The sequence below is a fragment of the Maylandia zebra genome, linkage group LG17 (genome assembly GCF_041146795.1).
Source record: "Maylandia zebra isolate NMK-2024a linkage group LG17, Mzebra_GT3a, whole genome shotgun sequence".
Classification (NCBI taxonomy): domain Eukaryota; kingdom Metazoa; phylum Chordata; class Actinopteri; order Cichliformes; family Cichlidae; genus Maylandia; species Maylandia zebra.
In genome coordinates this window covers 32934592-32955421 of record NC_135183.1, presented here as the reverse complement: position 1 = coordinate 32955421, position 20830 = coordinate 32934592, and the positions used below count along the sequence as shown (strand labels likewise).

Sequence of the window (20830 nt, the reverse complement as noted above, 5' to 3'; positions counted from 1 at the left end):
CAAACACAAAACCTTAAGAAAGCATATATTTGCTCAGCACAGAGCGATTAGCACTCCTCTCCCCTTTCCTTCCAACCTCTGTCTTGAATGGAGCCCTTTTCTTCTTATTATTTATTTTTCCACCGTTCTGCCTTTTCTGTTTAGAAATGACAGGCGAAAGAATTATTCTCCCCTCAGATATCGTTTTCTAATTCGGTGCAATTAATAGCGGAGGCTTGGCGTGGAGAGGAGAGGGCTCTGACGCACTAATTATACAGCAGCCACTCCATCATCAGCACCTTTTGTTAAGAGATACACCCCTCCTCCTAGTCCCGAAAACCACCTTCTCTCGCATATCATTGGTTAATTAGGAAGAAAGATGGCTGTTTGCCTGTTAACCAGTTCTCCACTGTGTGGAGGCCAAAGATGCATGCACACAGGAACTCAATGTACACGTGAGCACATACATTGTGCCTGTGAGAGGGGTTAAGAGTGTGGAACTAAAGCAAGGGGGGCAAAGTGAGAACTGGCCTGTCATGGAGGGAGCACTCTTTATTTACCCACACAAAAGGGCCCATTTGTATATCTGTCCCTACAACTTTATTGTCCTGTCTCCCCAACACAAAGATGGTGAAAGATATTTTTCCTGCAGTACATGTTTTAAGCAGAAGTGTGCCTGTCTGCTGATAAAGAAAGCCCAATTTAAGCACCACTGTCTTCATTGCTTTCTTTTTTTGTTATTTATCCTTGGCCCCTGTATGTCATTTGTTAGCTCCCTTTAGCCTTTGTGGCTGCACAGAGGACTGGAGGGAAAACTCAACGAGCCGCTCATCAGCATGCGAGGCGCGTCGCAGCACTAGATTTAGCAAAGTGAATTAATTTGGATTTGGGATGCAAATGAGCACATGGGTGTGTGATCACCAATACAAGAGGACACGTAGTAAGATGGGTGCCCTTTTCCAGTTTGTACAGCGCGCTCCGTGTTTTGCTGCGTAGTGATGTTACGATATGTTCTCACTGGCACCAAACAACACCGCTGCCACCAACATCACCACCGCCACCAGCATCTGAACGGTTTCAAATCTTTCCTGCTCCTTTTTTAGAAAAACATCCTAATCTGCCCCACCCTGCACAAAAGCCAGTGCGATCTATTTACATCTACAGCCTTGCGCTTCCCTTTGTAAGCATTAGGGGGATGATCAGCGATCGGCCTGTCATTTGATTAATGAAGAGAATTTGTTTTTTTTTAAAAAGGGGGAAGAAGAAAGGAGAGAAATGAAAGGTAGTTTAATATCTCAGCTTGGTCTCATAAGCTCAAAAGAGGGATCTGCACCCCACACCCCACTTTTCCTTTCTCTCTCTTTTCTCTCACCCAGAAGCTTATTAGTTCTAACTATATAGCATGCATAATAAAACTGCTCATTTGCTCATTAATATTAAAATTATCATATTCAGAGCCATGGGCATTAAGATCAATCAAATCCTGGGATTTTCAGGTCAGATGCGAGATCTGCTTATGAGGTTTTTTTCTTTCTTTTTTTTCTGAATCCCTTTTTCTTGAGCAGTACACACCAAGCTAAGGGAGATGATAAATATGAGAGGCAGGGATATTAAAGCCAAGGTTATTATTTGTAGAGTCTGATGCATGTTTTAATTATGGACGTATTGTCATATTAATAAAAGAGTGCTTCTTTCTCTAGCTATTTCTTATTTAGTAATTAATGAAAACACCTTATTGTTTTCTTTTAATTTAACAGCAGCTTTGATAATAATATCGAAAAGATGATCGTGTCATTTTACCAGAGTATTTAGACATATAGAAGTCAGTTCAGCTTAATGCCCTGACTTCTGCAGGAACACGCTGTCTCTAACACACACAAACACAGGGGGCTCCTGACGACTTTTTTTTTCTCCCCCTTCCAGTACTGTCATCTTTTAAGCGATGTGTCCATTAAGAACAATGCTTTTCTGGAGCAGGAAGGGTTACTGACATCACATTATCAAGGCCGGCATTACCACTTCTGTCACCACCATAAGCCATTCGCTATGCTGATTACCTCCTTTTAGCCTACTTACTCTGATTGATATGTACTGTGTGCAGGACTTGTAAGAGCATTCGCTCTCACTCAATTTTTTACTAATTAAATCAATGGTGCGTGAATGTTAAGAATTTCTTCAAAATGCAGGGGAAAAAAATCAATTTTGAAGCCTTCCTCGTCTTCATTTTTTTTCTTGATGGATAATGAATGAACATGACTCGCTTTTTTTTTTTTTACCTCATCCCTCTGACCTGTGCATTATTTCTCTCTGCCTCCAGAATGCTGTCCGCCACAACCTCAGTCTGCACAAGTGCTTTGTGCGCGTGGAGAATGTGAAGGGGGCAGTGTGGACAGTAGATGAGGTGGAGTACCAGAAACGCAGGTCGCAGAAGATCACGGGGTAGGTGCTCTGCTGACTCATAGATCCAGATCAGTAAAAGATTAAAAGGATCAGTGGAAACGTTGTTAAATACACTCTGCACTCTCTTATTAGCATTACATTACACATTATGTTATGAACTGATTGACTCATTTGTTGTTGTTTGTTTTGCTTACTTTTTTGTATGCAGAAGCCCATCACTTGTCAAGAATCTGCCCTCCAGTCTTGGCTATGGAACTGCACTAAATGCCAGCTTACAGGTACAGACCAAAACCTTGAGCTGGCTGCCGGTGTTACTTGATTGACAGACAGGACCACTGCCTGAGTGACTGAATGATTACAGTTAATGTGCACAATAGAACTCCGTATTCATACTTCCACTTTGCATATGAGGGAGCAAGTTTTTTTTTTCTTTTTCTAGCTTGAATTACCACCTTGTTCCTTGCTTGTGAATTTCTGCACCTCTCCACTCACTCTGCTCTCTTCCAGTCTGCCATCAGACAGAGAAGGCCACCCTGTGGTTGAATCAAGGAGCAACTCTCGCTCCTTGATTCCCTTCTTTTTCCCTTCTTTCAGCAGTGGCAGCCACCCTAGATTGATAGCGGCATGTGCAAATGCAAGGGCATGTGCATTAATATTTATCTAACCTGTCATAAATGATTTGCCTTCATAGTGTACGCTGGCGAGGTGCTCATGGCAAAAACTTTAAAAATTTAATCACCGTATATAACTTTAATGCTCAGCAGGCGAAAGTGTCAAGAGTTTTTATTATTTGGAGGTAAAGTTTTGGGGGGACTTTTTTTTTTTAATAGCCACACCACACAAGGGCACAGGAATGGCAGGTGAGGGGAAGTAGTTGTCAGGAAAGTGTCACATGGGGAAAAATAGTTTCCAGCTGAACAACACTGAGCCACGGTCTTTAAATAATTACTGTGTTAAATCATAATATTCACTCTTCATACTGCCTCTAAACCACCAAAACAAGTGTGTGACAGTAAATGATTACTCCCTCTTATGCACCCAGCTATTCAGTGTTCCTGGACCTGTCTCTGTCTATTCAAGTTCTAATTCCTAATATTCCCTACTTGTCTCTTCCTCCCACAGGCTGCCCTAGCAGAGACCTCCTTGCCTTTGCTGGGAACCCCGGGGCTCATGGGCAGTGGTGCCACAGGCCCGATGGGAGGCACCTGCCACGGCCTCCTCGGCGGAGACCCGTCCGGACTGACCGCAGGAAGTCCGCCTGGCCAGTTGGGAGGGAGCCCACCGGGGTTGCTGGGTGTTAGTCCCCCAGTTACGCTGAGCGGCAGCCCCCCCATGCTGCTGCAGTCAGCCCATGAGGACCTCAACGGTTCAGTCGACCACCTGGACACCAACGGACACAGCAGCCCCAGATACTCCCCTCCAGTACACATGTAAGCTCCTGCACATAGAAGAAAATATACCTGCAAGTAATTTAACTCTTGGGGCTACTTAGACCTCTAAGAACTCAAATTTGTGCACATCATCTGCACTTTTCTCAGATTAAACACTGATCTTAAGACATTGTCAAAGATTCTTTTTAGAAAACCTAAAAGCTTTTTGAAACACAAACCACAATTCACCCCCAGTCGATCTCATTAAAAGCTGCCGGTGCTTATACTGCCCTTTACTCAGCCCATAACAGCTGCTGTGTGGATTTAAATGACAACCATTACAGCATACCTATGATGTTGCAGCATGCACACGATGGATCAGAGTTCCTATTTCATGCTTCATAATGTTAAATGTGGTGGGTATGCACTAATTTACACCTCACACATTTTTAAGAGTGCTTATCTAAGTATGCAAGCACACATTGACCCCTCCCCTTTGTACGCCTATGTTGAATTCCTTTGTTAGTTTAATTGCCTGACATTTAACCCTCTGTATCAGTATTTATTTCAGTTTTCTCTGACCCAAGGGCAGGGTTCAATTTCCAGTACGTACGATATCATAAGCAGACTTTTTCTCATCCTTTATCTTCTGCTGTAATTTGATTGTCTTTGTGCTTATACCTGAGGTGAGGCGGACGCTTGGCCAACAGTTAGTCTATAAATAGGCTCTATTACACATTTGTCTTTAATTACACCACCGTCTGCATTATAGGGGTTTAGCTGCTGTATTTTATGCAAGACTGTGCCTATTAATATTTAGCAAGTGTAGCATTAATTACTTTAAAAATCTCTCCCTTCCTCATCCCTCATTTAACGTGGCTAAGAGAAAGCGAGTGTGAGAGAGAGTGAGAGTGATTTTAAAAATTGATTTCATGTGACTTTTAGGAATGTCTGGGCTGCTGATGTCACAAAGAACTATCTGCGTAAGCACTCGCTGTGGAAAAATGAAGCACACACGGAAACAAACACAAAGAAATGATTCTTATATGATTCTCGTCCACTCTCCTTCAAAGACCATGTTGGAAACCTATCAGCTAGTCACTTCTTTAATGGATAAAAGATGCACTTCTGCTTCATGTGACTAAGTGTATCAGAGAGAACAGAGGAGTGTTTGGTTAGTCCTTAGTACCAGACATCTATACATTAATCTGTTTGGACATGTTTACCCCTCTCTGAAAGGGGGTAATAAGTGGAGCAAATCTGCCCAGCTCCAGACAGAATCCAGTGTTACCACTCCCTCGGCTCATTTAATTTTTAGTAACAGGACAGCACTTCCTTTTTCTTGCATTCTCTTTTCTCCGGCCGCACTAGCCTTGACACTTGCAAGGGTAGCTAGATTAGAAGATTAGACGCATCCATCCATCCTTCTCTTCCTCCCTCGGTCCCCGCCCGCCTTTACAAAGCCACAACAACCTCAAAATGGAAGAAATGTGTTTTTCATGAATGGCTTTTCAAAGATGTGTTTAAATAATAGAGTGGCTTGTAGCACTAAACTAAATAGTACATCACCTTGAAGGCCTTTCTCTGGAGAGGAGTCCTCAGCACAAGCAAGTCCATACAAACCTCTTCTTCTCCTAAATGTCCGAAGGTTAATGATATCTACTTAACTGCAAAGCAGGCTGGGTTTGTGCATACTGGTGTGAGCGTGTGCACGTCATGTAGTTTTGGTTCTGAATACTTATGCAGAAGTGCCACGCTGTCTAAAAACTTTATTGTATTGATTATTTCATTTCGTAAAACATGTTTTAGGTTGGAGCCGCGTAATCCGTGTCCACGTTGAGTGAGTTAGATATTTAATTGCACCAATCTTGATAACAGGATTAAAGACTGTAAACACATCTTTTTTCAATTTAAATGTCTAAATGAATGACTGGTTTTAGGTGAAACCAAGTCTATTGTTTATATTTCCACTGAAACCTTTGGCTTTGTTCAGTGTAGCCACAGGCTAAAAAGTAGTAGTGTCCTTAACACCAGTCCAAACATCTGCAAACCTCCTCGCAACAAGCCCTGAGTGATGTAGTTATTGTTCACTCAACTGATTCTGAGATGAGAGCCAATAAACGTGTCATCACACTGAGGCCCAACTCTCTTTGGTGTCTGAAATTTTGCAAACTTTTATTGCCCCTCCTTCACTACCAACCCTCCCTCCCTTCCCCAGGCTGCCTGCACTCCTCTCATACTCTATCTTCCTCACCGCACTACTTCTCCTGCTCCCCCATCGCAGCCTACCATTAGATCCATGCACTAATGATCGCATTTGTCCCGACATACCTCTGCATGATTGCAGGTGCTAATCTCCAATTGATGTGAGAGCCAGGCATCTCTAGAACCCACACACACATACACACACTCGAAGCACTGCGTATTTATTACATCGCAAAAGTCCTGCTGAGTGACTCAATAATGGCAGCTAGCTATTAAGTACTAAATGGCTCATCCACATATTTTAATAAAGTGTCACAAAGCCTGTGAACGTTATCGTCGGAGCAACACAAACATCTAATGAGGTGCATGAGAACACATTCCAGTCTGCCAGGTGATCCACGTGATGCATTCAAGTACAGACTCATTGTCATTTTCGGGAAATGGTGTTTAAAAAAACACCATTTCTTCTTTATGAAACACTTTTTATTGTGCTCGACAAAACTAGGGATGCATCACTTCACTCGCTGTGGGCACCAGCTGAACAATGATTTGTATCTGGTGCTAGTATACAAATATAAAGTACTGATCAGCATCAGTGGACATATTAAATGTTTACAGCATGGCGTTTATGAACAGCTATAACTAATGAGTGAAAGGTGGGGTACAGCCTCACATAGTGACCTAAACATCCCTTTATACAGCCACATTTTAGTGTCTCAGAAAGTGTTTTTGTCCAAGCACTCATGTAGAACATAAAATATTTCAGCAACAAATTTGTAACTTTCTGGCAATCAGCCCATCATTTTATCACCTTTCAACACCAGTTTTACTCTCCATCGGCAACATAAATAAATAACTTAATTTTAAAAAAATCTGTCTTTCCATGCTGTTAGCTGTTACATCGGCAGGTAAGAGGACGTGGAGGTGTTGTTGTCTTATCTTCCACCTTCTGTAAACCTGAGGCACAGAAACAGAAAGGTTCATCCGCTCCTGTTCGCATCCTGCTAAGATCAGCCTCCCTTTCTCATCCCACCACATCAGAATATTAATTTACAGTATTTGGCTCTGAATATTAAAGTCATCTGTACCTTTTAAAATTCTTTTCAAATTCAAAGTCCCCCCTGCCCTCCCCGCTTCCACTGATGAAGGCAACCCAGGAGAGAGGCTTCCTAACATACTACCACTTGATAAGTCTCCCTCTCTCTCTCTCCCCGCTCTCCTCTTTCAGAGTCTAGGGGGATTTTCTGATGCATCCGATGTGTCAAAAATAATTAGCTTTTGTCAGATTTATCATCATGGCACAAACCCCTCTCCCTGACTAGAGCCCCAGATCGTGTTATGCCTTGTTTGTGTGTGACAGCATTATTATTCTTGTTAGTGGCCCGACACTTCTTTTTTTCCCCCGCCCACTCCTCTGTTGTTCTGAAACATAAGGCGTCCTGTGAGCAGCGCCATTGCTGCTTCCTGCCCAGTGCTTATTGACACTGGCTAAAGATATTCATCCATTTAGAGTTAAAAACATGTATCATGGTGTCCGAGCGAACTGCCGGGGCTGAAGTTGATTAATGGCAGAACCTAGCTGCCGGTTTTTCCTCTTGAGGAGCGACACGCACAGCCCCTGCATATTAACGAGTGGCTGCGCTTTCTATTAACTAGATAAAAAAGCCTCTCCTCTGCCTTTGCTCCAGGGGGCTCAGGGATGAGAAATTCTCCATTATTTATTATGTGGCCGGTTTTTTCCCCCCCTTTTTTTCCTTTTTCATGTATTTCAACCTGGTGTCATCAGTAAACTTTTAAATGCCAAACATGTCTGGAACATCACAGCTTATCGGCCTTACAGAGGCCATGTTTTTCATGCAATTTTCATGCGCTTACTTACAGTAGACGTGAGGCATCATGTCGAATTAGTGTCTCGCAAACAACATGTTACTTTCTAGATAATGCATGTAACGCCTGTTTTTTTGATGCCACTGAATATTTGTCTGTTAGCTGAACACAGTCCATGCAGTAACGGGAATTACTCCTCCACACCTCTTTTGCACATTGCGTTATGGTGGTAATAAGTCACCTGACTATGTTCCCTTCATAATTTACTTGTAAATGAGGTTTCCCTTACTTTAAATGTTATACTTTACAGTTTACCATAAAATCATGTGTATTTTTCCTCTGGCCTGTATTGCTATTTATCCATTGTTTTGGTATCAGTTGGCCAGTTGTGGAGATTCTGATGCAGAGGTGTCTGCATTCGTTGAAAAGTAGAGAAACTAAATGGCCCACAAGCCTCTATCTGCTTTTTCCCTAAAACATGTGATTTCGTTTCATTACATTCAACAGATGCAAACGCAACCATCCTGATGGATAAATAGCACTGCATGCCTGAGAAAACTTGTCATTTTCTGATGAACTGTCCCTTTAAATGTGATCGTGCTGCAGGGATTTGTCATTGAATTAAAGAATAAATCTAACATTTATCATTTATCGCCTATGTGCTTGCGTCATAGGCCACCCATTCACATAAAGGAGGAGCCACTTAATATGGACGACGACGACTGTCCGATGTCACTTGTGACGACAGCCAATCACAGTCCAGAGCTGGAGGAGGACCGGGAGCTGGAGGAAGGGAACTTATCGGAAGATCTGGAGTGACTAGGATACAGTTTTTGGTCAACATATCCCTTCACCGAACCGCACTGTTTCTCTCACACAGACCTCCCGCAAGACTAGAAACCACTCCACAGTCCAAGCAACCACAGCTGACTCTCTTTGTCTCTCTCACCACTGGGACTATTTATTGAGCATGTATCCGGATAGAGACTGGGCCAAAGGAACTCTTTGTTGCAGCCCTTTGGGATCCCCCAAACACAAGCAGGCATAAGATGTCTGATTGGGAAAAAAATTGAACTCTTTGAGACCTGTTTCATTAGGGGATGGCGTGGCCACATACCGTGTAAGGATGATAGACTCATGGATGGGGAACACCATGTTCCGTTGAAAGCTAGCGGCCTCATATACTGCCAAAAAGGAAGACATTTTATGTTTGTGAATAATCCAACCCACAGTAGTTGTTAATGTCTAGAGACAATTGCTGGTTCAATTCAAGTTGTTGCTCTGTTATCATTTGCACAGGAGTAGTCTCAGAAATTTGTGTCACTGCCTGTATGTTGCTACTATTATGAAACCCAGTATATTATTTTCAGCTTTCTTTTAAAACCATTGTTAATTTCCCAAATACGATTTCTTTTTAGATACCACCAACTGTAAATGCCATTCCCCAAATCACACCAGAAACGGAACTGCGGTACCAAGACTGTTGTTGCAGCTGTCCATAAAAAAAACACCAAAAACACAAAAAAAAAAAAAAAACAAAGGAGAAAAAAAAATAAGAAAAAAGTTGGCTTCCAGTCTGTTATCTGTTTGTGAATAAACAAAAAAAATTTAAATTAAGTTGGGGAAGAAATAAGTTTGTTAAAAAGCGCCATTTCCAAAACAAATGCATTTCTGCATAATTTTCTTCTCACTGTTCTCCTTTTACCTCCTCGTTCGAAAGCTTTGTCTACCTTCAAACAGTCACAGGCAACAGCTAGAAACCAAAGCCAACACTAGCAATGGCCAATAGCTTATAGACAGAAGCCACCAAACTCCTCTTGGTCCGCCTTCTGCCACTTTAAACTAGTACAAAGAGAAGCTTTTGTTCCGCAAACTACCTTGGAATAACCTCTGGGATTGTTTCATTTAGCCCTATACAAAGATGATCATGAGGAAGATGGAGGGAAAATAAAGGCTGGTTTTGATGTGAAATTTGCTAACTCATAGAAAAAAAAGACAAAACAAACAAAAAAAGTCCACTTTGGAGATTTTCTGCCAGACATACCATAGGTAGGAGGTGATGTGATGTTTGAACTGCAGGCATTTTGTGCTGTAACTGGTAGAGAGCAGCTAACTGTAAAAGTGGATCATGACCAAAACATTTGTGTATTCAATGGAAGTGCAGAAACATTGTGTTGTTGTGAATTTTTATTTTATTCTATTTTTTTTTTTTACTTTTTCTTATGCATTACACATAGTTGTTTTTTCTTTATTTATTTTTATTTTTTCTAACCTGGTGAATATGTATTGTTCTAAGTGGGACTGTCAAAATAATGTCTTTATTCCGTGGCTTTTTTTTCTTTCTTCCGAGCCGCGTCAAAACCGAAACTGAAAACATCGCTAACCAAACATGAAGAATATCTAGTGAAGCCAAATAAGTCACATTTTCAAGTGAATATGAAATGATGTGGCTTGGTTACCGTGGAAAAGCAAATAGTAATAGCCATTGCGGAAGAGGATTATCTACCTTTTTCTAGGTGAGATTTGCTTTAACTTCATCAAATCCTCGTCGCGTGGGTCTGTGCAGCTTCCAAACGCGTACGAAAGGCATCGCCACTGATGGCGCTCTGGGTAGACAGCCAGCTTTTTATATCACGCTTTAGGGTGACTTAAAGAGAGGTAGTTACTGTGGAAACTACGTCCCATCATTTCACAGCCAGTGTCATCTAGAAAAGCGTTGTTGCTTTAATGGTCATTTATGTTTTCAGTAAACCAAAGTTACACAAAATTCTGCCTCCTCTTGTATGGGATAAAGAAAACCTGAAACTACACACAGTATAACTACACAAACACACACATGTGTCAGAGACTAGCATACACAGACCTTAGGCTTGTGGTCTGCCAGCTTTCTTGTTTTGGTTAAATCTCCAGCTGCTGAAAACGTATGCTGTCAATGACCTGACGTGGCTTTGTGTCTTGCTGCGGCAGCGAGCAACGTGTCTGCTCTGTTTAGACCAAAATGGAAACACACTGTGCATATGTATGTTTTCAAGTGTTGTGCCAAGCCAAAGAACAGGGCTTGTAAGAGCTTAACACACAAGACACGTGCGGTACTGTACAAACGCTCAGCTTGTAAAGTACACACACATACACACGCGTACCAGTTCCACGTCAAGAGGGTACTGGGCCCTGGAACAAAGCTTATCCCTTCAATACTTAGCTGGAGTCAGCAAAACGACTTGAAGACGACGTTCTTAATAATCTTATCACACCAAATAAAAAGGACGCTGCGTCTTTCCAAAAAAAAAAGAAAAAAAAGGGGTCTCCCACTTACCCAAAAAGGCTTTCTAAAAGCTCCTACCTCTGCACAACAACCAATTCAGAACAATTACGACGGATTGCACGAGTTACGAGAATGCCACAAGAGCCGTTACACTTTACTGCGCTTGTCTCATAGGACGTGGCTCAAGCCCAACGTTTACATTCCCTGCGTCAAGATATGGAAGATTTGCATTGTAATAGGTTGTCCTCAAAACATTTGTAGAATGATAATGTATAGATTATCTGTAAGGGAATATTGTGTTTTTTTTAAAATGCATGTCTAAAAAATCATTTGGTGGACTGGAAACGAGAACTAATAAAAAGAATATAATAAAAACCATGGGGATGATGGCCTAACTGTACGTACAATGCATAGGAGTGCGTTACCTCAGATATACTGTTTTGGGAGGGATAAAAACCTGTCAGCCACAGAATGCATATTACCTGTAGATTTGCATGGGTTTTGTATAAATTAAGTAAAAAAAAAAATGTCTAAAATAGTTGCTTGCACATAATACCAGAAAGACCTCCAGAACTGCGATCTGCTCCTCCACTAGATTTTAGGATTGTCTGGATTTTCTGGGTTGATTTTTGTCTGTATTTTGATAACTGTGCATACTTATGTAAAAAAAAAAATGTTGGTGGACCCATAAATTTACCAGACTTTTTTCTAAGAGGAAAAAAAAATCTCAGTGTTTCTTTTCTGACTTACCTGAATTTTTACTGTTTCTCTCTCATTGCTCGCTAAGAATAGCAAACTTGCTTTTTCTGCATCTGCTTTGCGTAGCTGTAAGGCTTAACCTAATGTGTGTATTTATTGCTTGTACCTCTGTGCATACTTTATGAAGCATTATGTCTGGCAGTTGAGTCATGTATCCTTTCTACTGCTATCCTTCTCTAATAATTGAGAATATGATCCCCCTATGTATACAGTAAATTGGGACTGTAGCAAACATATGTTTATGTAATTGGTGAGAACTTTTCTTTGGTTTGTTTTTGTTTTCATTTCCTTTTTGATCGATCGATCCAGCGACTTTTTTTGATACTTTTCATTAATGTGTACTGTGTCCATACGTTAAAAGTTCTCTGACATTAGAAGGTCATGGTTGAGAATTGTAACAGACATTATTTTCTGTATTCATGGCATTTCACTGCTGAATAAAATAAAGGACCAAAACTTGGAATTTGAAAAGCAACTGTCTACCTCCAGCATCAGAGAGTAAATTATTTTCCCTCCACTGTTGTATCTTTTATTCTACAAAGGCACAGCCATGAAAATCTAGCTGGCATTGCACTTTTAAGGTTTCAGGAGCTGCTACTTCAGAGATGTGAAGGAAGGGGGTGGAAAAACAATTAAAATTTAATGTATGTGTTACAAGCCTTTTTTCCAGCCTCCAGTACCCAGAGTCTTGTTTAGAGGAGCGGGACAAGGCACTGTATTGCCCACCCCTCTGGACCTGTAATGGGTTTAGCCTTTGTATGATTCAAGCCCACTGCTTTCATGTACCGTACGCGTGTCCCAGTCTACACCCAAGCACTGCTGTGTACCTTTGAAAAGCTTTTGTAAGAAGTAACTCACCCAACTAGACTTCATTTCTGGGCTACATACTGCAAAAGTGGTTTTGGCACAAACCGCATTATTAAGTCTGTTGCCATGTAAAAAATATCTGCCTTATTAGCATCATGGCTCTGTGTCATATACAGAAAACAAAGATGTGAAATTTCACCAGACATCTTCCATAATCTCAAAGACAGCAGCTTCCTCTTGACACTTGAAAAGACAAAAAAAAAGCTTTTTACCCTCTCGACTGATGGATGTTGACTGGCCTAACGCAATGACAGGCAATGTGGCTAAATCAACTCCAGCAGGCCTACCACACCTTGTCGGTCATGGAGCAGCCACACACTGACACCCTCATTGAGATTCAAACTGAATCTACCATGACCAATAGGTTGCCCATTAGCTCGTCTGTATGCCGAGAGCCTTCTACACGTTCCAAAGGGTGCTCAGGGACATCGTGGGACTCTTTGAATCATATCCGCTGGTCATTTAATCGTAACGCTGATGCGTGTTCTTTTTCCTTACCACATGATGTCCCATGAGAGGTCAGAAAACAACAGCATTTTTCATAAAAAGGCACACAGACGCACTTGTCTTTCTTCACCCCCCCACCCCCCATGACAGTCCCAGACATCAGCCTTGGCAGGCTGCTGTTATCTCCTCAGCAATGGCGTTCCAGAGCATTAGCTAGCTCGCAAGGCACTTGTCTTCCATGCTGTTTATGCACTTGGAAGTGTTTGTGAATTCAAGTGAGGGATTGCATACGGAGTGCAACAAGGGCCGCTGTGTACTACACAACATCAGAGGGAGCTCCGACATTAAAGTGTGAGAGCGCCTGCTATAGACCCTTCTTTCAAAGGCCATGAAATAATAATGGCTTGTGGTTAGAGAGGTATCCGTGAGTCACAGTGGCTGCTTTTCATAAAGTGGAGTTATTTACAGAGCGATGAATAAAAGAAAGGGTAGCTGGTGGTGCAAGCTTTTTCCACATGAATGGTGGTGGTGGTGGGAGGGGAGTTCCTCCTTATTCAGTACGCTACAAGTATACTGCATGGTGTGATGGGAGTGGGAGAAGGCTCTGAAAATAGCAGCTAATTTCTAAAGAAAGATCTACAAAATACAAAATAATGTTTGGAAGCTTTAAGACATTTAGAGACATGTGCTTCTTTACTTTTGTGTTGACAATTGGAAAAGTTCATAAAATTTCTATGCAGTAAATATAGATCTACAGCAAGAAGGCTTAGCTAAGCTCAGCTTAGCATTAGGACTAAAGGTGGGAAAATATCTAGGTTCACAAAGCAGCAAATTATCTCAAACTAATTGGTCCAAAAACCAAACCTTTGATGACCATTTTCAAGCAAATTAAGTATTGTAGTTATTAATCCTCACTATACCTAATTGTGTCTTCGTGTTCCCCTAGGTAGGCTATGTGATGATGTGTATGTGAATGTGCGCCAGGTCATGGCCAGGGAAACTAATCCTGGCTACTAGCCAGAAAGCTGAACAAAGGTGAATGGAGAATGATGGATAGGAGAAGAAGTATACTTTCAACGGCTAAGAATTGTTTTTATTTTTAGTTTGCCTCCTTCAAAATTGAGAAAGATCACCATTCATTGTAAACTTTGTGCCAGTAGCAACAAATACACATTTAAGTTATCAGGGTGTGTGATACAGCTGTTGATAATTAATAAATAATTGTTACTGGCCTCTCCTGCCAGTGATGCAACAGGTCAGGCTAAAGAAGCTTGATTTGGTCGAGTCAAGATTCTCTGAGGAACTGGCTAATCAGATTGCATATCCCTTATTCAAAAGGGAGAATTGCAAAATTTATATAAATATAATTAGTCATTTTTTATACCAGGTAATATATAAAGGAAGTAATACATTTAATATGTAGCAATAAATACTGCCTCCCATAGTGATTTGATGGTCGAACACATTACTTATTCTATATTTATTGTATTTAATGTATTTACTGGACTTCTCAATCAGAATTCATTAGCCTATGAGCATATGTCAGATGATCTTCACTTCTGAAATGTGTAGTATAAACAAGTATGATAGAAACAAAGTTTTAAATATGACTTGAAATGAGCGACTGACCCCATAAACTCAACATGAAAGTGTTAACAGAAGTCGATAAGACTGGAAGTCAAGTCTGTGCACCTTGGTTTGGTCGCTAGCATACTGCTGTGGTCGTAGGTTAACTAGAACTAACAGCCTTGTCTACAAACACTGCCACTCTGCTGCTACTGCTACTATCTGAGCTTTAGTGAAACTGTGACACAAACCAGAAAAGGAGAAGGTTAACCTTCAGAGCAAAAGTTGTGCCCTTTGAAACACATTAGTTGCAGCGATGAGACAAGCAGTTGAATTTTCTCCAGTTCTTGTTTGCGTCTTGCTAAAGTTATACTTTATGAAGTAGCAGTTTGTGAGTATTTAGAGACAAACCTGAGGAACTACAGGCAAGTGTTGCTAGCAACCAAAGTAATCATCAAAAGGTTTTTGGCACAGCACCTTCGTTTGCTAGAAACCACCAGGAACCTCAGGGAATACACGCCTCCCTGGTGTGGTTTATTCTGGTTGGCAATGGATGTATCATCTTGTAGACAACGCTTAAGGAATGTGTCCATGACGTCATGTGAGAAACCACAGGTGAGCTAAGATGTTAGCTTCTGATAGTTGTTTTAGCTGCATCGTTCCATAACAGAGGCTAAATATATGCATAGAGCTACAGCCAGAAGACTTAGCTTAGCAAAAAGACTAAGTGGGAAAGCGGCTAACTTCAAAAGTAATTTATGAGCACTTTTATGAGTTGTTACTATATTATATCTTGTTTTTGTAAACTTTGGAAAGAACCAGACTAGCTGTTTCCATCTGTTTCTCATCATTAAACTAGTCCAAACTAGCTACTAGCCTGTACTTGCCACAATGAGCGAGTGCTATAAGAGAGTGCTATCAGTGTCCATGTCTAACTTTCAGGAGTTCAGTACAATAGCTAGTAAGTTAGCTTGTATCTTGGCCTTTTAAATCAGACAGTGCATCCTGGCATCATTCATTTCTCTAACAACGACCAATTAGGTCAATTTATGAACCGTGCACTTGTGGGATTGGGTGGTAAATATCTCTAGTCTCAGCTTATTGATTAAGAGTGCAGTCTCCGTCTCGGTCTTTCTCTTTCCACCCCTTCTGACCTGACGATGCGTGTCGGCTCCCTAGAAGACCCTTACCCCGAGGCTGCAAAATTGCCTGCTAAATAGTCCGAGGCAATGGCAACGCTAATTGAGATCATCATTATTATAATTGCGAGCCCCGAAAAGCGCGTCTTAAATAATTTGCATTGCTCTCAAGTTGATATTGGATGCAGTGCAAAAATAATTGCATGGCTCGGAGGCATGACGCTCGGTTCGGTGGTGGGCGAGGGGACACTTCCCCACCCCGCCCAGCTCTAGTAGCCACCCAGCCGGTGCTGAGATCGGATGCCATCACATATCTGTGTCACGAGCAGTAGGTTGGGGGAGGCAGATTTTGTAATGTTTTTGTCCACTTTTATATAAGATTCTCTTAAAGCTTCACAGTCAGCGATTTTTCTGTTAAATCAGAAAAAAACATAAGATAAAACAACATCCCCATGAGATGAGAATCCTTCAATGTGTAGTCCACTAAGTGTTTTCCACCAGTCACTACCTTTTAAAGTGAACCTGACTCCAAGCTCACCTGCTCCTTTTACCACATCTGACTTTCCACTCTGTGGACGGAGCTGCTGAGATAGGCAAAAAAACCCCTAAAAAACTATGACCTCGATACATAAAACTTCACTCATCGCTTCATCAGAGGAACCTGACGTAAACGCACTTTTTTGCTTTGTGTGAATGTGATGTGCAGGCACCGGTGTAATGTATGCAAGAGAAATGCCTATTTCTCCAACTGAAACAAGGGATTAACGCAACAAAATGGTGAGAAACTGCTGATATTCATGAATTCTTGCCTTTGGCATTATCTGCCACATACACACACACACACACACACGTATCCTATCAGGTCTTTCTCCCCCTCGTCTCTCAAACACACACACTCACACGCACAAAGAGACTTCTCGATAGTCCGTCCTAATGAATAAGATATGATGACATGATATAGCTCATTATTTGTTTGCTTTATGCTTTAACAAACAACAAACACAACCCTTCGAGGCTGCTGGCAAATCTTTTTTCCTTTTTGCCTGTGAAAATGAGCACATCAAAGAATGAATGAGAGGGTAGAATCAGATTATCTAAATCCTCTTAGAAAGAAACACACCCCTCAAACACACTCTTTGCCTTCATCATCAACCCCCCCTCATCATTTTTACACATTATAGCTCTCTCTAGTATTATTCATCTGTTTATTTTTGAGGGGACGGTGGAAAATTTAAAAAGAAATTGAACCAGACTCACCCCAGCAGCTGCTTTGCATCTCTCGTCACTTGGCAGGTAGACAAAAAACAACGCTACATACTCCATGTTGTGTTTTCACCTTTACATGTTTAACCGTGATAAATAAAGCACTTACATTTAGCTGGTAAGGTTATGTGGTGGGGGGGATCACAACTATCATCCTTTTAATCCATGGTAATCACATCTGGCTTTAATCGCCAATTCATAATGGAATCTGTAATGGAATGATTTCAATTATCTACCACCACTGGCACCGCGGAGTTGTGGAATTAAATTAGGACAATGCTTCTGTATGTCTTCGTCTCAAATCTCAATATGTTTGTGTTTAAGGGGTCTTGAGGCCTTCTTTTATTGTTGTTCTTGTTTGTGGAACTTATGAGGCAGAAGTTTGGGTCTCGTGGAGAAAAAAAAAGATTGCTTAAAAAAAAAAGGGAAGGACCTAGGGAGCTGATCATGTGGGGGTTGGATGGTGGTAAAGAAAAAAGAAATATCTTGCATTAGTGAGGAATGGTGGGTTAAATCACTTACTGAAGATTTTTAATGACATTTCAGTGTTCCTCGTATAATTACTCTTCATCTGAGATGGGCCGTAATGCTGTTGGACAGTCGTGGTTCAGGCTCGCTAGCTCGCTTCATTAGCGTGTCATTCCTATTTCACATCAGAGGCTTTAATTGTAATGCTGAATATGCACAGCTCTCCACAGAAGCCTAATCAAAGTGGATCCACTTGTATTATTAATATCAGAAATCAGCCCGCTTGCTATTTTTTTATAAATAAAAGAATACAGACGCATAAATCAGCTGTCATTTATTAGCATGGCCCTGGCATATCCGCCAGACATGCAAGTAGAGCAACCCCACCCCATCAACGTTCCTCCGCGCATCACTCATCAAGATTTAAAAAGAATAAAAGACGGAGAGGAGAAAAGGAGAAAAAATTGCATTAAATATACATACTAATTCCGCTGTGAAGTAATCAGATTACAAAGCAGGTGACACCGGGCGCAGGAAGGAAGAAAAAAATAACATCGGACAGCAATGCAATATAGAGATGATGGAGAGGTTAACAGGGATAAAAGACGGAAGATGGGTGGACGTGGAGAGAAGGGAAAGGCAGCAATGAGAAAAGAAAAAGATGGGAGGATTAAGGATTTACATTCTTAAAGCAAATACCCTGAAAGAAAGCAACTACAGCAGAGAGGAAACGGTGTATTTGAGGAGGGCTCGGTGAACACTGGGAGCAGGGTGACCCTCCACAGGTTGTGCTGACCAACCATAAAAATCCAGCTGTGTTTTGAATCCTGCGGCGGTCGGAGTCAAAGTGCCGTGAACCGCTAATCCACGTCAGTGAAAGGCTTTGGTGCTGATGCAGATGGCACCCAGGGAACCGCAACCGAATACCTGCCCTGTGTCTGAAAACAGACGCTGAGGCTCTGGAAAATAAGACTGCGCTTTACGCCATTTCTTCACATTTATTTGCTTATGTTCAAAGATATCGGAAGTTAATGAAATGACTGAGTATGCCGCGACCTTCACGTGAGGCTTACGAGTGCTAACGTGCTAATGGGATTATGCCGCGTCATCAACAAGTGGATGAGGCAGTGATTTTTACATTTTTTGGTATATTTTTACTCAGATGTGTTCAAAATAAAAACTGAATGCCTGCCAGAGTCAGAAGTAGAAAACAAATGTAACATTGTCACATTTAATTTCTGGATACAAGAAAAGTTATGACAGCTTCAGGTGGATGAGACAGATGTAAATTATTAATTAGACATTAATGGGTAGAGAGACATTAATTAGGCATTAATGTGGAGACTCCTTGTACAGACTTCCCTCACCTTCTCCCAGTCACATCCTTCCCCTGAGTTTCTATCTATAGCACGCCCCCCTCTACCTCCATCATCCTCTCTCTCAGTCTCTCTGCCCACACCCGTCGACCGTATGTTCTCTCACATCAGTGTGTATAGAGGCAGATGAATGCTGCGCTATTATTTCCACTGTAGGTTTAGAGTGAACATTTTAAGCAAGATGCATTTTGGGATGATTCCGTTTAGCTTCCCGTGTCTTTTAAAAAACAAAAAAATCCCCAAATCAAACACCACTGAAGTAGTTGGAGCACTGAAGTAGTTGGAGCACTTAGAGTGCCGCGTTCGCTAGGTACACATTCCGGCGGCGGTTGTTGTTGTTGCCGTTCCCTGACAGCCTTTTGACATTCCTTTCCTTAGAAAGGAGAAGCTGTTCACTCAGCGGTGGGAAAAGTGTCTTGATGTACAAGGCAACACGCAAACAACCATTTGCGGTTGCCAAACCTCAACATTTATGAAGGTCTGTGTAAACTAGACAGTTACTGGCTCGAGAAAAAGACTTTCTAAACATGGATTGAAGGAGACAGAGGGGGGGGGGGGAAAGGGTAGCGTAAGGGGAAACTGAATTACTTTCCACTGTACTGTACACGCTTCAACCTTGCGAAAAAGCAAGCAGGAAAATGATAGTGGCAGTGGGGGGCAGTGTTCAAGTACAGGTCAGCTCCATTACCTGAGTCCAACATGTCTCTCTCACAACCTGAACATACATATATAACCCCGGCTTGATGATATTCCTTCCCAATCTCGCCAGTTTCCATTCCAAACGTCTTTGATCTGTGATTTGCATTTTAGCGCCCACAGGGTGAAAATTATTTGGATGAGATTTTTTTTTTCCTTTCTCCCTCATTGCCTTCTCTTCTGCATCTTCTCACTCACCCACTCACCGTACCTGGGGCTTGTAAACTCATCCCTCCCTCCCTGACTCCCGTTTTCCCCAGCTCCCTGCATCCCTCTTTCCCAGCTGCTCAGGATCTCCTTTTAATATCAGCTATGCCCCCGAACGAAGCAAACAAATTAGCTGACGGGAGGAGCGGGTCTCAGTCTTGGCTTCTCACCTGGATGCGAGGTTAGCAGCCCTTGGGTTTAGCAGCTTCTCCTGAACAAGGCTTGCAAACACGGGTACCTTAAACACACCTACTGACTTCCATCAAAGTTATTGGGCTACAGTCAAGTGAGGGATATGTTTTTAAAGACCTCAGGCTTGCTTAAGAGTTTTCTGTTTAGCCTACATAGATCCTACAACATAGCCCACAGAAGTGCCTGATGCTGTTGTCAGTCTTTACACCTGCGAGCAGTGTGCCTATGTTACTCTGCAATATCATCGCTGAAACGCTAGCTGGTGGAATCTAAGTTTTCCTCTTTGCTTATTTTCCATTCTCTTTCATTCTGTTTCATGTGATGTAATCCACTGCTTTCCGAAGTCCATTTTTAAATCTTCAACATTAGTGTTTTCACCTTCACCATCTTGGTGATGGGATGGATGAGTCTGACTGTGAAACTGCTTGTTTATTGACTAAGGACTTGTTAGTCATATGATATGTAATCCCTTTTTTTTTTGAAATACAGTATGACCAAGATTTACAAAGTAGAGTTAATTTTTTATTCAGTGTGACCCAAAGTAAGTGACTGAGGCCCTAAAATTACCAAGAACATGTATAGATGTTTTTCATGTGTGTCACGCATATCGTTAGCTTCATAGCATAATTGCCTAAGTCATTTGACTAAGTCAATGACTTAGGCACTTATGCTATGAAGCTAACGATATATTGCTTGAGAGTTGTCTGTCATTTTGGATACAACCACAGATCACGGAGGAAAAATGTGTGTTCTGCAAATGGCTGCTTGCTTTAACTTAGTGAAACAAAGAGGCTGCAGAACCATTGC

The 20830-nt window shown here is 41.6% G+C and overlaps 2 protein-coding genes across 12 annotated transcripts in view; both read left to right on the top strand.

Moving 5' to 3' along the window:
* foxp2 (forkhead box P2) overlaps positions 1-12284 on the top strand; it is a 104419-nt gene extending 92135 nt beyond the window's left edge. For 8 of the 9 annotated variants that reach the window (XM_012921757.4, XM_012921761.4, XM_012921756.4 and 5 more), the window contains 4 exons: positions 2297-2418; positions 2588-2657; positions 3502-3809; positions 8456-12284. In XM_012921757.4, coding sequence (XP_012777211.1) covers positions 2297-2418; positions 2588-2657; positions 3502-3809; positions 8456-8600 — 645 coding nt within the window. In that variant the 3' untranslated portion in view covers positions 8601-12284. 9 annotated transcript variants of the gene reach the window in all.
* Positions 12285-15119: 2835 nt separating this feature from the next.
* mdfic (MyoD family inhibitor domain containing) overlaps positions 15120-20830 on the top strand; it is a 52872-nt gene continuing 47161 nt past the window's right edge. For 2 of the 3 annotated variants that reach the window (XM_004560847.2, XM_004560846.2), the window contains exon 1: positions 15125-15297. The gene's annotated coding sequence lies outside the window, so the exon portion shown is untranslated. Of the gene's footprint in view, positions 15298-20830 lie in introns of all 3 variants that reach the window. The other variant, XM_004560848.2, reaches the window with a different exon arrangement.